We start from the raw sequence: 16,754 nt of genomic DNA, 5'->3' as shown, positions 1-16,754 counted from the left end.
GCCTGTTTATCCACAACAGTAATTTAAATGTTTTCCTAATTCTCCATCACAGCAGCTTGATACTGTTTAAAAGAATGAAAAGTTTCAAATCACCGAACTAATTCTAGAAGAAAGCTTTACATTTAAAAAGCCAATTTGAAAAGCCAATTGTAAGAGGTTACTTTTTTCAAATAAAGCCATTCACAGGCACATGTTGGATTTTTGTAATAAATAAAGTATACTTTTGTCACTGATTTTTACACAGAGTTTTACCAAAAATCCGACAGATATAGCAAATTAGATGTTTTGTAAGAGATTTATGTAATTAAAGAACAGAAAAAAAATCATTACTAAAAACGTTAAATACTATGCCATCAGTTCTGGTGCAGGGAGCTAAGCAAGCACACTCAGTGACAGCAAGAAGGCAGAAGAACAGAGGCAAAAAAAAAAAAAAAAAGGAACAGATGAGAGCTTGTGAAAAAAGATTCAAATATAAGCCTGAGGTGACAAGATGGAGAAGGAGAAAAACCCCCAATACTAACAAAGAATGGGGTACAGCAAAAGAAGAAACAAAACAAATGGAACCAAAACTAAAGCTTCTGTTATGGTGCCTGTGAGCTCAGGACAGGGTTAGGCATTATTTGCAATGCAGAAAAATATTTGCATAATGTTCTTACAGACAGAGCCATTATTAAAATACATTTCCCTAGCTGCTGGTGTTTTTAAGCCAGGAATATATATTTGTTGAATAGCTGTTTAAAGCCATACCCATTTATGGGCACCAGTTAACAACAGCAACATAAAACCCCAACATAAATCCCCTAAACTTATGTTTAACAACCAGGTTTAACAGTGGTTTTAAGCAGCAAGGAATTTTAGTGCCAGTTATTAGCAGCCCTCACACAGTGGGCATTGAGACTGGCCCTGCTGACCTCAGAACTACACCTACCTTTAGACTTCTCTTTTTTGAAACACAGAGAACTGCCATCTAATTCTACAAGCACATCGAACTCTCCTACCCCTTGCTCCAGGTCTAAAATTCCTGACATGAGATCCTATTTCTTGGCAAAATTACTATTGTCATTACTGAATTTATTACACAATGCTGATGTGCTCACTGGATTATTTTTAAGAATACAAGAGCCTCCTGCCCCCTCCATATCATTGATTGTGTCCCTCCCATGAAAAAAAACTGACCTTTGATGTTCATTCCTTACAGAAGAATGTTTCACTTCTGCTGTGCTTCCAGCCACATCATTCTTCCTTAAAGCTAAAATGCCTGAACATTACAGTCGTTGACACAACAGTCTAATGCTCCAGAATTGTCAAGGGGATCACAGAGAAATGGCAGTCAAACCGAAACCAGTTAACTGTTAGGTATCAGGAAACCGGCATTTGTCTCGTCTACAGTTGCACTCTGCATTTAGACCTTTTTTAATTCAGTATTTTGAACTAAATTAACCAGCTTTAAACTTGTCCCTGCTCAATGTTTACTGATAAACTGCAGTGCACAATTATAGCCCCCTTTCTGCTTTTCCAGTTAGTGTTCTTCCAATGCAAAGACCACTATTTAATTTGGAAGTCTCCTTTTTGGTGAAAGTGTAGGTTGCTTATTGTACACAGAACTAAAGCTTAAGCTTAGCAAATTTGCCTTAGCTCACTTTTTTTTTATTCTTTTTGAAGCATTACAGTAATTATTGTCTCTTTACATGTCTAGATGTTGTTTTGGGAATTACCAGTTTAATAACTAAAGACTAGAAAGAGGACAAATGCATGTTATGGCAAACCAGTCATGCTGTTGCCAAAATTCAGTGTATGGGCAGGTAAAAAAGATCCAGTCTACGGACAAGGAATATGCAGCATCATTCTTCTATGCTCCTTACTAGAAGAGAATGGCAAAACCAGAAAGAAACCCTCAGAAACAAAGGTCCACATACCATAAGAATTCAGCTATCAGGCATTTACTTCAGTTTCTCCTCGCTGTGCAACTCTTAAAGGAGGAGCAGATGACAATGTGGTCTCATCAGTGCTGGTTTCACATAAACCACTGGCAAGGTTTTAGTCCAGAGATACTATGAATGTTTAGGAGCACATTCTGTACCCCAGCAGGGATGACTACCTTTTATCACTGGTCAACAGATACAGGGATCTACAATTTCTATCATTCCTACTGAAAAGTTCATCTTTACTTCCACACTCTAGTTCAAGGAACTGCATTTTCAACTGGACTGCTTCCAAAGATGCAACACCACTATAACCATACATTCAATCCTTTAGTAGCTACTCTAATTTTTATTTGCAATAAATTTACTTGAAAGTTAGTTGAAACACCTGTTTTAAGTTTTTATTTTATATTTAGTTCAAAATATTTCCTATTACTTCACAAATAACTACCCCAAATAAGAAAAAGTACTTGCAAAAGATACTCATCTATCAGGTTTTTATGACATCTCTAGCTTAGAAGGAAACACCTAATCAGATGTTTGACTATTGTGTCATTTAAAATGCATTACTAGCAAACCCACCCCAAAACATCAGTGCATTTACTTGAAATAATTATTAACATGTACTGAGCAAATGAGTTTACTCCCCATACTCATGGTGTTCTGTTTAGACGCTAAAAATGATACGCAACTTTTCACGAGAAAGGGCTGGTTCTCTTTTTACAAACCCCAAAGTGCTACGTGTTAGCTTCTGTAGGAACACTTGGTTTGTTCTAGAACTGACCTGAGGAGCTGGTGGCAGTCCATTCTGTCAGAGCAGTTGTGTGAGAGCAGTGATAATTCAGGAGTGACTTACATTCACGTTGGCTGAAAGGCAACACTCTACCCAGCAGATCTTTAAGCCCTGCTTTGTGTCAGGAAAGGCTGCCCTCACTGGATTCATTATGCATGAAGGGAGAGTGTAAGTGAGTAGCAGAATACCTTCAGTAACATGGAACATCCTATTTTAGCACCAAAAGAGATATCCTGGCTACGGAATGCAAGCTTTGAGTTTATAATCAACAGGAATGAGGCATAATGAGAAGTGTTACAAGTACCAAAAGTAGAGTAGGAACTTCGATTTTGCATTTAAAAGCTTGGGTTTTAGGCAGAAAAATATGGTCTTACGTGTCATTTACCACTCTGGGTAAACATGATATTTTTATAAATCATAATTATTTTCAAATGAACATCAAATTCACTGTTTAAAACAGTCAGCATTAGCATAAAAGAGGCTGAAATACATGTTTTAGAGGAAGTCGTAAAAGCATGACTAAAAAACTTTTCAAATCTTCTAAGACTGATCTACTAAAGAGATCTTTTAACTTCCCCCCTATACACACATATAGAAAACACAGAATTAAATACATATAAACACAAATTGCTATCAATTTCTGTTCCAAAGTGGTAGAATACTCACTGGCTTTCTCCTTGTCACACTCTTACTATCAAACTAAAAATAAAAAATGAAAAATAAAGAATCCAGTTTCAATCACTCCCTAAACAAGATTTTGTGAACATGAAGGAGGCAACTGTACAGTTCATAAAAATTTTTAGGAATTGGTCACTATAAACTGGAGGTAGTTTTGAAGTATGTTAGCTTGAATTACTTTATGAAATCAGAAGTAACATTAATCTACAAAAAGATATTAAAGAATGAAATACTCTCCTGTCAGGAAGACTGTTTCTCAGTCATTGAATACATTCTTTTGAAAAAAAAAAAAAAAGAAAAAAGAAAAAAAAAAAAAAAAAGTAGCTTTTTGTTTCTGGTTGTTCCCACTCAGCTTTGGTGAGCAGGCCAAGACACATGCGCTTGTTGATCTCGCTCACTGAAGGTGTGCTGATGCTTCTTGAAGTTGTGACAAGGACTGTATGTGACATCCCAGTCATTTCCACTTCTTTTTCTACTAAAAACAGCTTTTAGAACTTCCTGTAAAGTGTTTTAATTCTTAACTAGTGCTTCTGAAACAGTATTGTGCATAAACTGCCCCTCAATTTATCTAAAGAGGTATTTCCTCCTGAAAACCCAAATGATAATCCAGAGAGAAAAATATTAGCATGAGCTCTTGCACTTTCAGTTTTATCAGTATAAAATGTCCCTGGGTAACTTTTACACTGTATCACAGTCACATGGTCTCAATACATACCAGGAAACACTTCTTCTGTAGGTTGTAACTGTAACCATGGAAACCACTGAACATTAGTAACACTTAAAATACAAAGATTTTAAAAAGCCCAAAGAAAAGTCCCTCTCAATAAAGTTGCCCTTAAACTGCCACTATTAAAAATACTAAGCCCATTTGTTTCCAGCCCCATTCTAAAAGTAACTCATGAATTTATTCCTGTAAATAAGCATTCCACAGCAATGGGGGAAATTAAAAAACTCTCCATATTTATAATCTACTATAAATGAAATTAAATTATATACTATGCAACCCTGTAACCACTTTTAACAAACTTCTCACTGTTATTTCAAATTGTGTGCAACAGGAAAAACAAAAAAAGAGATTCCTCATCTGCTTTTCTTGTTTTCCCTTCACAAAAAGGTAATAAAGAATCACAAAATCATGAGGGTTGGAAAAGAGCTCTTAAGATTGAGTCCAACCATCAACCCAACGTTGCCAGGTCCACCACTGAGCCATGTCCCTAAGCACCAGATCCATGTGGTTTTGGAACACTTCCAGGGATGATGGTTCCACCACTTCCCTGGGCAGCCTGTTCCAATGCTTGGCTGCAAACAGGATATGTGGTTCAGCCTCACCAGTGCCATGTAAGGAGGAACAATCCCTTTCCTGGTCCTGCTGCCACTCTTTCTGATCCAAGCCAGGATGTCCTTGGCTTTCTTGCCCACCTAGGCCCAGCTGGCTCTTGTTCACCCACTCTTGACCAGCACTACCAGGACCCTTTCCACAGGGCGGCTTTCCAGCCACTCAGCCCCAGCCTGGAGCGTTACATGGGACTGTTGTGACCCAAAGGCAGGACCCGGCACTTGGCCTCGCTGAACCCCACACAACTGGCCTCATCCATAGATCCAGCATGTCCGGATCTCTCTGCAGAGCCTTCCTGCCCTCCAGATCAACTCTTTGACTCAGCCTGGTGTCATCTGCAAACTGACTGAGGGTGCCCTTGATCTCCTTGGCCAGATCAGCCATAAAGACAATGAACAGGACTGGCCCCAAGAGTGAGTGAGCCCTGGCAAGCACCACTGGTGACCAGCCAGCAGCAGGATGTGACTCAGTCCCCACCACGGTCTGGGCCCAGCCATCCAGCCAGTTTTGTAGCCAGTAAACAGCACACCTGTCCAATCCACAGGCTCCTATCTCCAGGAGAATGCTGTGGGTAACAGTGTCCAAGGCTTTCCTGAAGTCCAGGCAGACAACATCCACAGCCTTTACCTCATCCACGAGGGAGGCCACCATTCATAGCAGATCAGGTTGGCCAGGCAGAACGTGCCTTTCATGAGGCCATGCTGGCCCGGCCCGATCCCTGGCTGTCCTGCATGTGCTGTGTGATCAAGGTGATCTGTTCCATAACCTTCCCTGGCACCCAGGCCTGTGGTTTTCTGGCTCCTCCTTCCGGCCCTTCTGCTCAATGGGCACCACACTGGCCAAGCTCCAGGCACCTCCAGACCTCCCTGGTTAGCCAGGATTGATGATAAATGGTGGAGAGCAGCTTGGGTGGATACCATCCGACCTCACGGACCTCTGAACATTTAAATGGAGCAGTGGGTCACTGCTTCCTCCTGAATTACAGGGACTTCATTTTGTTCCTTGTCTCTGTCTTCCCAAGGACAACTGGTCTGACTATTAATGACTGAGGCAAAGAAGGCATCAAGTACCTCAGCCTTTTTCTCATCCTTTGTGGCAATACTTGCCCTCACATGCAATAAAGGATGGAGATTCTCTCCTTGGGCTCTTCCTTTTGTTGCTGATATATTTGTAAAAACACTTTTTGTTATCTATTATGGCAGTGGCCAAATTAATTTCTAGCTGGGGTTTCACTTTTCTAACCTTCCTGCATAACCTAACAACATTCCTGCAGTCCCCAAGAGCATCCTGCCCCTTCTTCCAAAGGTCTTTTTTCCCTGAGTTCCAGTGACAGGTCCCTGTTCAACCAGGCTGATCTTCTTCCCAACTGGTTCATCTTTCAGCACATGGGGATAGCCTGTTCCTGCATCCTTAAGATCCTTGAAGAATGTTCAGCCTTCCTGGACCCCTTTTCATTCAGGATTGTTTGCAAGGGACTTTCTCAATCCTAAAAGACCAAAGTCTGGCCTCTGGGGCTCCTCAGCTTCCTCGACACCCTCCTTGACAACTCCAAGGTAGTGCTCAGGGCTCTGGAGGTGATCCACCTGCTTCCTGGCACTGCTGGTCCCTGCTGCTGCTCAGGTCCTGGGGGACAAGAAGCTGGCCATGCTGCAGTACAAGCCCTGCTCCTCTGTGGCTGATGAAGGCAGCACGTCCTCAGCAGGTGTTGGGGCTGCTGCTGCAGCAGGGGTACCTGCAGCACAAGAATTCCAAAGACCACAAGGAGCTGGACAACATCGTGGTCCTCTTTATTTACCCTGCTGAGGAGCTGGATGTGGCCAAGCTGGCGTCTGAGCTGACTCCAGCACTGGTGGAGAGCAAGAGCAGGGTCCAGCATGCTGACACAAAGCGTTTGCTGTGGTGTTGTCTTCCTTGGGCCCTGGGCAAAACCACCTTCTCCTCAAGGCAGTGGATGCAGTGGAGCTTGAGGACAACACGCATGTGGTGCAGGCCAGGCTAGCCATGAAGACTTTGGTGAAGCTCAGGGACCAACGGTTTGTAAAATTTGTGGTCCTGCCATCATCCCATCATAACAGGGGGTCCTGTTTGCCCCCTGGGACAGAGTCAGACTGGCTGCTGCTGGCCCACAGGACTCAGAGCACAGTCACTGTGGAAATCACACAAGAGATGATGCTCTTCGGAGCTCCAGCTCACACAGAGCCCAGGCTGGTCAGGGAATTAAGTCCAACTGAAGTTTTGAGTGCATGTTTAGGAAGAAACCAACTGCCTTGAGAGAATGAGTGTGCTGGATGCAATGCAGGTGGTTGAGGAGTGGAGATGCCTTTCTGAAGGGGCATGGAGCAGGGCTGCCAGCTCTGCTGCAGGACTCTGAAGGGCAACGTGACTGCACTGCCAGCCATTACCAGGAGTGTCCAACGCACAGTGTGTTGCTGCATGGCACCAAGTCCCAGGGTGACACAGTTACACGGCAGGGGGATCACTGGCTACAGACAGTCAGTTTGACATCAGAGATGCAAGCGCTGTTTCTCTGAATCTGTTAGATTTGCATGAGACTGAAGTTCTGTTCAACCTTACAAACACCTTAGTAAGAAGTTCTAGTCAGAGATGCTTGAAGTGCCACCACCTCCCGTAACCTTCTGATATGTATACAATATGCCATAAGCTAATAAAGTATATTTGGCTGGGAGTTCCCAGGGTGAAGTCTGTTGCCAGCAATGGACCCACTGGGAAGATCAGATGCCTAAAAAACTTAAATCAGATCCAAAGAGAAGTTTCGAATGACATCCAGAGCTCCCGTATCAAAGCCGCAGATATCCAACATGCCTCTGTCATCCGGGCCCGCGATCGTAAAGCCATGGGAGGTCATGCCACAAACAACCAGCTTGGCAGGAATGCCCATCTTCTATAGGAAGGAGAGCAAAAAATATCAGAAAACACATACAGAGTAAAATATGTACACATATGCAGTAACTGAAATATGCCAGAGGGCCAAATCTCACTTGCATAAGGCGCTGTCTGAAGAGCTGTACTGACAGAATCAGAACTGCAGGATGCCTGTCAACACTGGAATGGCAGCTAACCTCAACTAAGGAAACCAAATTAAAGACTTTTGGTTTACATTTCAACTGGGTGGAAACCATGTAATCATTATAGTCCATACACCTATGCCTGACAAACATATTTTTGATAATGTAAAAAATTCTTTCAAGCATTGTTTGCTGAATAAATAAGGGTCTCCAATAGCAATGTGCTTGGAGAAGGTAATTTTCTTTGTTCTACTGTAAAATTATAAGCTGTACAGCTTAGAGCAGTCCCTTTAAAACACAGTGGGCTTTCTTCCCAAGATACTGTCATCCTCTTGACACTTGTCTTCATCATTTCACTGAAACTTTTTGACATTTACTGCAGACATCAAAGTTGAATTTAGTTCTGAGAGTCAAACTTCATTCTGTAACAACTATCAAAACTTATTCCAGCAATTATATATAGGATGCAGAAATTCATACAGCCCCTGAGTAACAAAATTTCATAGATATTGCAGCACACTGAGCAAACAGGCTAATTACAAATCCTTTTAGCAATTCTGTGCAATATGCACAATTCGTGCAATATGTACATTAACTCTGCCTAACTGCAGTACTGATTAGTTTTTAACAACATATAATTATTTACTGAAGAAAGCCACAACCAGTCCAATCTCTAAAAGATTTTTGGAGCTGATACTTACTTTGTACAGTATTTATTAATCATAAACAGTCAGAAGCATATTTACCTCTCTGTACTCTGCAAGGGCCATTGCAGGAGGAGTATTCCCAGCAAAGGTCTCATTATCAGTAAATACAATGAAGACATCAGCAGCTGTCTGAGTTTTTTGAGCCCATATCATTGGAAGGGAACAATCGGTGGTACCCACTGGAATCTTATAGAAGAAAAAAAAAATGTACAGAGAACACATTCATACAGACATTAACAAACCATGGAAAAATTACTTTTGATGTAAGTTTCATGTTTAGCCACGTGTTACTACACAAAGAGGCTTTCTGCTAAACTTGGTCATTTTATCTAAGCTTGTCCAGTTGGGTTTTTTTGTTTGTTTGTTTGAACTTTTTAAAATATTCTTTTCAAGTTAACTCATCGTGGCCTAGTGCTGCCATTCTAAATTGCAATGTTCAACATCCAGCAAACGAAATAACATTTCCTGGGCTTTCTCTGAATAAAATGCACCAAAAAAAAAAAAAAAAATCCTTCTTGTACTAGAAAGATACAGATTAAACAAGGTACAGAACTGATTACAAAGAAAATATTGTAACTGCTGAGACTTTTTTTTTTACATACTTCATACATTTTCACTAAAACTTGAGGTAAGGTCATGTCAGCTGTCACTGGACAAGGGACCATTTCATGTGAAAAGGCAACAATTTGGGAATCCTTCTCAGTCCGTGCTACAACCTGAGAAAGAGGGAGAGAAAAATAATTCAATAACATTACTCTGAATTTTTAATGTCTGAACTGAGCCATTCCCTACCAACACACAGCATGACAAATGCTTTTGTATTTAAGTCACCATGGCTCCTCATAAACAGTAACGTTCACTCTACACTTTAAATATTCCGTAATATAACTGCATGTAAGCACGGCAAAAAGAGCTGAACAGCTGCTCTAATTATTCTGACTAAAGATACTTCCATTTATCTTCCCTCTGACATAAAACCTTGACCATTTTTAAGGGCCAACAAAAGTTCAACTCCTCCACAATAAAAGAACACAACACAAGAAGCTCTAGAATATTAAACTGAGGGGAAAGTGATTGTGAATAAAGGCCACATCGATAACTCAAACAGACATAAGAATTATCACCATATTTCTTAATCTAATCTGTATTTTTCTATGAATGTTTCTGAAAAAATTACAATGTGTAAGATAAAGTTATCATTTTTACTTATAGTAAGCCATTTTATTATGGCTAAGATAAGTGAAAAAGCTGCCCTGACCACTTTGATGTACAACAGAAACCAACGTCTTCAAACTGATGTTTGTGAATATGGTTGCTAGTAGCTTTCAGCAATGAGGCACGAGGTCACACCTTCTGTACCCAAAAAATAATATATGTAAGTTTCCTCTCAATTTCTAACCAGCTTTAGAGCACCTTTGTATCAAAAAAAAGCAATGCAAGCTAAAACCAGTTATAAATAGAAGAAATGGAAAGCCTCACCATACACATTACTGCTGCCACTGTGCTGGCATTGAGCACACTGCCCAAAACCTTTTGTGTCATTGATGCACTCACATCAACGGCAATTACAAAGCGTTTTCCTGTTGGTTCCAGTGTCTGAAAGAATAAAGGATAAAAATATAACAGGTACATGTAATTTAGATATTAATTTCATCTTCTGCTTTCACTCCTGAAGTGGGCATTTTTTCATCTTTCTGGGTAAAAAAGACAATGCTGTTACCAAAGTTTCAGAATTGTTACCCAGTCCAGGAACTGTTCCTGATAAGCTTTCAGAAAACACGTAACTCTTAAAAAGCTTAACAAATTGGAGAACTATTTATTACCTTGAAAGCTTTGTAAAATGAGGCATCTAAAGCTTCTAAAATGTCTTCATCAGGACGCCACCAAAGTTTCCCTCTGTTTCCATGTCCAGCTTTGTAAGTTTCTAATGCAACCAAAATATGGAAGGGATGTATTCTACCCTATAGATAGAAATCAAAAATAAGGGTATGAAAACTTAACCTCCTTAAAATAAGTTAACAAACTAAATGTGAAATTAAGTTCCTACTACAAAAAAACCTCAGGTGTAGTATATGATTACTTTAAATACGTTAAATCTAAAGAGTTCATGCAGTCTTTACACAGCTGTTGAATGAACTGATACTTGCAGGTTACTGATAATGGACCTTACTCCTCTAATTAACACCAAATGGGACGCCATCACCAGAATTGTGGTAAAATTTTGCAGTTCTATGATTGTCCAGTAGTATTTTCCATCACGGGCATACAGCAAGACAAAGTCCCTGCTCAGTTGAAGAGAAAGGGGCTGAGCAAGGAGAAAAACCAATTTAAACCAGCTATATACAAGATACAGTGACACTGGACAAGAAATTATTTTTGGAACATAGCATTCATTTTTCTCATGCTATAAAACACTACAAACAATGTGGTTTCTTTAAATTTTTTTTTTTTGCTTTCCATGTATAAACTTAACTCATATAACCTTATCAACATTTTCTTATCTTTATCCGAAAGGGGGTTTCAGTCCTTAATCACTGCCAGCATCAAAACTCAGTAAATCTGAATGCCTGTCCATTGTCTATCTTCCATCAAGACATTGCACCATGATCTTTGCTCTCCCTTCTCTAGTGCCTGTGTCTGATTAAGGATGAAACCAGAGAAAAGGAATTGCAGTGGGATGGGGGAAAATGGACTCTTGTTGTGCTCAATTCAGCTCTGGTGCCGAAATTTTAAGTGTCCTGATTTTAATCTTCCCAGCTCACAAAACTGCTGTTCAAGTTACTTGTCCTCTCTACCTTCAACTAAATCCCTGAAAATTTTGTTCTCTCTTTGGAGAATACTCTTTTCCCTCTTATTTTCCTACCACTCTGATGGACAATAAAAGCAATCAGAAAAGCAGAAAGTCTCCTCGCCCATCTTGTTTTTTCCCTCAGCTGCTACACCATTTTCTTAACTCACTTAAAAATTATAAGACTCAGAAGAAATTGATGAACCCAGTTAGCTAAGCTTGCCACAGCCCTCATTTAAGAAAAGATCCAGTAGCTGCCAATACACTCATTTTATCAGAATGTTTCAGAAAGCAGGTAGGGAATCACATGAGAAATTATAAACAGAAGTTTTAAAATAAAGTTGCAGGCATTAAACTGCAGTTTTTAAATAGAATAAACTAAACATTAAAAATTAAAATCCACAAAGGCTGGCACTGATTATAAAGTTCTTACCTTTTTTAGCAGTTTCTCATTTCTCAGTTTTTCACACACTATTGCCACTGCTGAACCTCGTGGTTCAAGCACTGAATTTGCTGCCAGCTTTCCTAAATTTCTTAGCAATACAGAAATAGGCATCTCCTTGAGTAATGCCTTCCAAACCTATGATGAAAGAGAAGGAAAACACAGAAAGATGAGATTCTCAAAGTACAAGAACTGCCATCTGTACACTGAATAAGTGTATTTTAAAATAAATGTACAAATTATATTAAGATCTTAATTATTTCAAATTAACTATTTGGGTAAACAACGTGAAAAACAGTGTAAGGGTTTTTTTAAAAAAGAAATCTAGACTTAAGACTCTAAACAGCATTTCTGTATGGAGAATTCATATTTATATGGAGATTTCAACTAAGGAAGTTTACCTACCTCCTTAGATTTCAGGTGGTTTGTCAGGAGATGCTCTCTAACTAGACCATATTCCTCTATCAAATGAATAACTTCCAATTCATCTTTTGTGCACTTTACTTTCTCCACAGCCTCCAGATACTTCAAGAGTTTTTCAGTCTCAGCAGAAACTGCTTTCTCTTTATAAGCTTCTTGGACATCCTTCCACCCCTTGGTAATATACTTAGTGACTATAGCAATTCCTGATGAAAAAGAAAACCATTTCTCAAGCAGGATTACCATCTGTATATTGGCATTTATCATTCTAGCATGCAAAAGAATTAGCAGATTTCATTCTCAGACCTGCCAAACACCTATTGAAAAGGTCAGCCACACACAATTCACAGCAGTACTTTTAATTACTGGATTAATCTCCTTTGAAGTAAGGAGCTTTGTCGATTTGCTACATTGCCCAGAGATGCTGTGGATGCCCCACCCCTGGAAGTGTTCAAGGCCAGGCTGATGGAGCTCTGAGCAGCCTGGGCTAGTGGAAGGTGCCCCTGCCCATGGCAGAGGGGTTGGAACTGGAACTTTATGGTCCCTCCCAACCCAAACCATTCTATTATTCTAAGATTTGCAGCCAACAGATCTTCCCATATAACAAAAAAAGTGTTATTTCATCATTTGTAAGCAAATAGGAACAAAATGAGGGAGTTAACGTTGTTTTATCTCCTCTTGGCAAAAGATAAGAAGGAAAAAACCCTGTTTACCTTGAAGATAAACAGGGTCTGGTTTTGATATGAACACCCACTTTTTAAAGAGCAATTTACAGCATATTCTCACTGAGAATTCATCTACAATGGCACTTGGGTTTCCAAAATACTTCCACAGTAAATATAAACGGTTTAAAACACAGTATTTTCAGGTAAATAAAAATTTATTACCTTCACTGGCAGGTTTTAGGTGGGACAACCTCAGAAGATCTTTATGAGACCAACCACTTCTTTGTTTATATTTTGTAACTGCTAAAGCAAGAGTCATGCCATTCTTTCCATTGTACCAATCTGCAACAGCTTTCCTCAGAGCACGGCCCCACATGCCACATTTCATGCCCTCCTTCAGATCTTTTTTAAACTGGATGAAAGTAAAGAGATGGGTTGGTATGCAACACACCTCGGGGACAGCTTTAAACGCCGCTTGTTTTGTTTTGGCATCGGAACACTGCGAGCAAACTGCCAGGGCAAAGAGCAGGGGCTCCTGCTTTGCTGCTCTGCCCTCTTGACTAAAAGCTTTTATCTCTTCAACAACTTGGCAGCCTCTGCCCTCTTCGATCATCCTTAGCAAAGCTTCGGCGTTGCCGAAGGCCAGCTTCTGCTCCTTGACGTGGTAAGCGGAGCCCTCGGAGCCGAAGCAGAGGAAGTGCCGCAGGCGGGCGGTGTCGCTGAGGTCCCAGTCGGTCCCGCGGGCACAGCCGGGCTCCGGCGCCCGGCTCTCCTCGCCCTCCATCCTTCAGCCTTCACGGGCTCTGCCGGAACAGTAACACCTTTTATTGACAGCTACGGTTAACTAGTCTTTTAGCAAAGTAAGTACATGTCGTCTGTAAACTTGTAATCTTAAGTTTTCCTTCGTAAATGTAATCACAGCGTACGCCAAGTGTGCGGCAACACACATCATTTAGGGGAAAAGAAACAAAAAACTCTCTGAGCTATAATAGCAACTAACTTATTTATTTAAAACCAACTCAGAAACTACTTGACCCCAAACCCATCTGGTGTTATAGCCTTTTGCCACTAATATATTGCATCACTTTTTTAGGTAGATTTTTATATTGCAGACTAAATGGCTCTAAATTCAGATCTTGCACTGCTCTATTTTGCTTAAGAATTGCTAATACCAACCAACCGAAGAAAAACGAGACTAAAATGAAGAATTAAGACACAGAAAAACTGTTTAGTTGAAAGACTTTGTGAGTGTATATATATGGTAGGTTTCAGTGAGGCTTAGACAACAGCTTTTTCAACAACTGAGTAGCTCAAGAACAAATTATCTTTGCTACGAGCTCAAATTGTCTGCTGCTCCAAGTGAGGTCCAAGAAAACACAGAAACATAACAGATTCTGTACTGCTTTACATTCGAAGTTAAGAAGCAAAAATCAGCACAAAAATTCACAATCATTCAGATCTTTCTATTTATGCACTCCTGAGCTGCAAGACAGCTATAATATTTGTAGGGCAACACCACTGCTCTTCCTTGGAGAACATCCAGCACGGTAAAATTCAAGCCATGACATCTAAAATTAAGCAAATGCAGGCAAAATGAAATTAGCAGGGTAAGGGTAAGAAAACTCCTCATCACCACTACCTCCAAAACATTAATAGCACAATAATAAATTTAGTTTACTCAGTTCTCACCAAACCATAAAATTCCACTAAATAGCTCCTACTGAAAACCAAATAGGCAGAACCAATAATCTACTCCATCAAACTGCACATAAACCTTATAACACAGGGACTAAAGTCAGAGCACACACAAACGGCATTTCAAAGAAATCCACTAAACGATTTCCAGAATTGCAGATATCTACTTCTGACTTTTTTTGCTTGTTTAAGTAGTGAAGACAAATAGAAGCCATTTTGCTCCATTTACCAGGATAAGCTAGCACACACAACTGTCACTAATGTAGACAGAGGGTTTCTCCCCCCTCCAGGTTCGGTGAGTAACACTCTGATTTACAAACAACTTCCCTACTTCTTTGACAGAGAATTTGCCTTTCTCTGCCAGCAACCAGAAAGGCACCTTTCCTCTGTTTTTGCATATCTGCACTAATCTGCACCCAGAATTAAACAGCAACCACCAGCGCTCCCACTGCATTCTACAAACTGACAAAAGCATAAAAATAGGAGCCATATGCTGACAACTGGTTTAAGAAAGCAGGTTTCATTGAAAATTAACTAAGAAATACCTTTCATTGTATTATTTAGAGCATCGGTGCTCAGCTATAATTACATATTCTAACCAAGTTTCCTGCCAAACCAATTTAAATACACATCATGGCTGAACTGCCTTTTTCCTTGACATCTGAAGCATGCAAATACATTGAAAATAACAAAGATGGTATTCCCCATGCATGAATACCACCACATCAGGACTTTTTCATGTCTAAGTACGTTTCATTTCATACAGTTCCATTAGTTCATTTCATTAAACACCCAGTAATGTTTCATAATAAATACAGAAAACTCAAACAAAAAATCCTGAAATCACAGTAAGCATCCATTCATTTATCAGGAAAAAAAAAAAAAAAAAAAAAAAAAGGAACACGAGAGATACTGAGAAACACCATTATCTTGAAGGAAAAATAAGAATGGGAAGCAAAAAGGATCACCCATGGACAACAAGATCACCATGTATATAAAATATTGAGAATGATTTCTTGCTGTAACTTTCATACCCCTGCTATAATAAATATTACTACATTGAAATTAGACAAATGGGAAAACTCTTATGCATATTAACAATGGATAATTTTTATGTTTACTTTTGTATGGGGCAGGCTATTCATGGACCCACAACACTGGAAAGAGGCATATGCCTGCATCCATATGCTTCTGAAACAAACCCAGAATAAAAAAGATCATTGCAAATCGTTTTTCTGACACCTAGCTCCTTAATTTGCTTTGTTAGGAATATGCTATAAGCTACAAACCCAGATTCTGTTACAATTTCTGACAACTGTCTAACACAAATTGTAAATTCTTAAAAATGAATCAATATTTCAAAAATTACCTTTGAAATCCTCAATTGCTGATGCAAACCACCCATCTCACTACTAAACACTCACAGCAAAAGTAACAGATTTACACTTCACCAGCAGCTACTGGAAAAGCACTTATTCACAGCTGAGCTGCATGTTGGCCATTTCTAACCCTGTTTTACATCCCAGCCTCACAAGTTCCCAAAGCTATTCCCTCCCTTGGACCTGTCCCTCTCCTCTGCCCAGACCTCAAGCTTATTGTTTCGTTTAACTCCTGTACAACACAGACAACTTTCACCCTAACAGGTGGATAAATGCAAATGCTCCCTTAACATATGCTCTACTATAAGCCTACTCTTCACCTGCTGAACTGCAGCAGGGAACTAGAATTTTAAACACCTGTGATTTATGCACAATATTCTGGCTCCACAAGCATTTTCAATTTCTGAGCTACGGGAATGCAAAAAACAGTTCCCAGACTTAAAAGTCCCAGACTCGGAGTTTTATAACAAAAATTGCTAAACTGAACTCCAAGGCTGTTCGCCACTATTAATGAAAGAGAAAATCCACTATATTTCAACTGCCATACAAATCTGTATGTAAAATATGGCTTTGAATGCTCTGAAACAGTCTATACACCAGTTACACATGAATCAGTTAGCATGAATCAGTTCTCTAAGTTAACATTTCTTAATTTCGACGACTTTTTCAACCTGCTCTAGCTTTCCTAAGAAATAAAATGTCTGACAAGTTTCATGGATGGATGAAAAAAACACATAAAGCTTTAACAGAACTACAGATTCTAATTTAAGTTCTTAAGTTTAACTGCTATGTTAGCAACTAATCAAACTGTGTAGCGAAATCTCATGGAGTAAAACTGAAAAAGTCCGATCTTTTATGACAAAAAAAAAAAAAAAGCATTAACATTTTAAAGACAACATTTCA

The 16,754-nt window shown here is 39.7% G+C and overlaps 1 protein-coding gene across 3 annotated transcripts; it reads right to left on the bottom strand.

Moving 5' to 3' along the window:
• Positions 1-823: 823 nt before the first annotated feature.
• RO60 (Ro60, Y RNA binding protein) lies at positions 824-13,741 on the bottom strand. Of its 3 annotated transcripts, none has more exons than XM_066192263.1 (8): positions 13,000-13,741; positions 12,098-12,318; positions 11,684-11,830; positions 10,286-10,423; positions 9,942-10,058; positions 9,065-9,178; positions 8,502-8,648; positions 824-7,628 (listed from the first exon to the last, which is right to left on the bottom strand). In XM_066192263.1, exons 1-8 carry the CDS (start codon positions 13,559-13,561, stop codon positions 7,479-7,481), a joined length of 1,596 nt encoding a protein of 531 aa, XP_066048360.1. In that variant the 5' UTR covers positions 13,562-13,741; the 3' UTR covers positions 824-7,478. The 3 variants fall into 3 exon arrangements, with proteins under 3 accessions (XP_066048360.1, XP_066048359.1, XP_066048361.1); XM_066192262.1 differs by having other exon boundaries at positions 824-7,631; positions 13,000-13,738; XM_066192264.1 differs by lacking the exon at positions 824-7,628 and having other exon boundaries at positions 8,521-8,648; positions 9,072-9,178; positions 13,000-13,738.
• Between the last annotated feature and the right edge of the window lie 3,013 nt (positions 13,742-16,754).

The sequence above is a fragment of the Chamaea fasciata genome, unplaced genomic scaffold (assembly GCF_029207755.1).
Source record: "Chamaea fasciata isolate MVZ Bird 193981 ecotype frontalis unplaced genomic scaffold, bChaFas1.0.hap1 SCAF_10, whole genome shotgun sequence".
NCBI lineage: Eukaryota > Metazoa > Chordata > Aves > Passeriformes > Sylviidae > Chamaea > Chamaea fasciata.
This window is presented reverse-complemented; position numbering and strand designations above follow the sequence as displayed.

Excerpts from the sequence above, each read along its gene's own strand:
- RO60 (XM_066192262.1), bottom strand. The coding sequence starts at position 13,561 with ATGGAGGGCGAGGAGAGCCGGGCGCCGGAGCCCGGCTGTGCCCGCGGG. Across the intron at positions 12,319-12,999 it reads CCTAAAACCTGCCAGTGAAG|GAATTGCTATAGTCACTAAG; the intron begins GTAATAAATTTT and ends CTTTTTCATCAG. Across the intron at positions 10,059-10,285 it reads CATTTTACAAAGCTTTCAAG|ACACTGGAACCAACAGGAAA; the intron begins GTAATAAATAGT and ends TTATTCTTTCAG.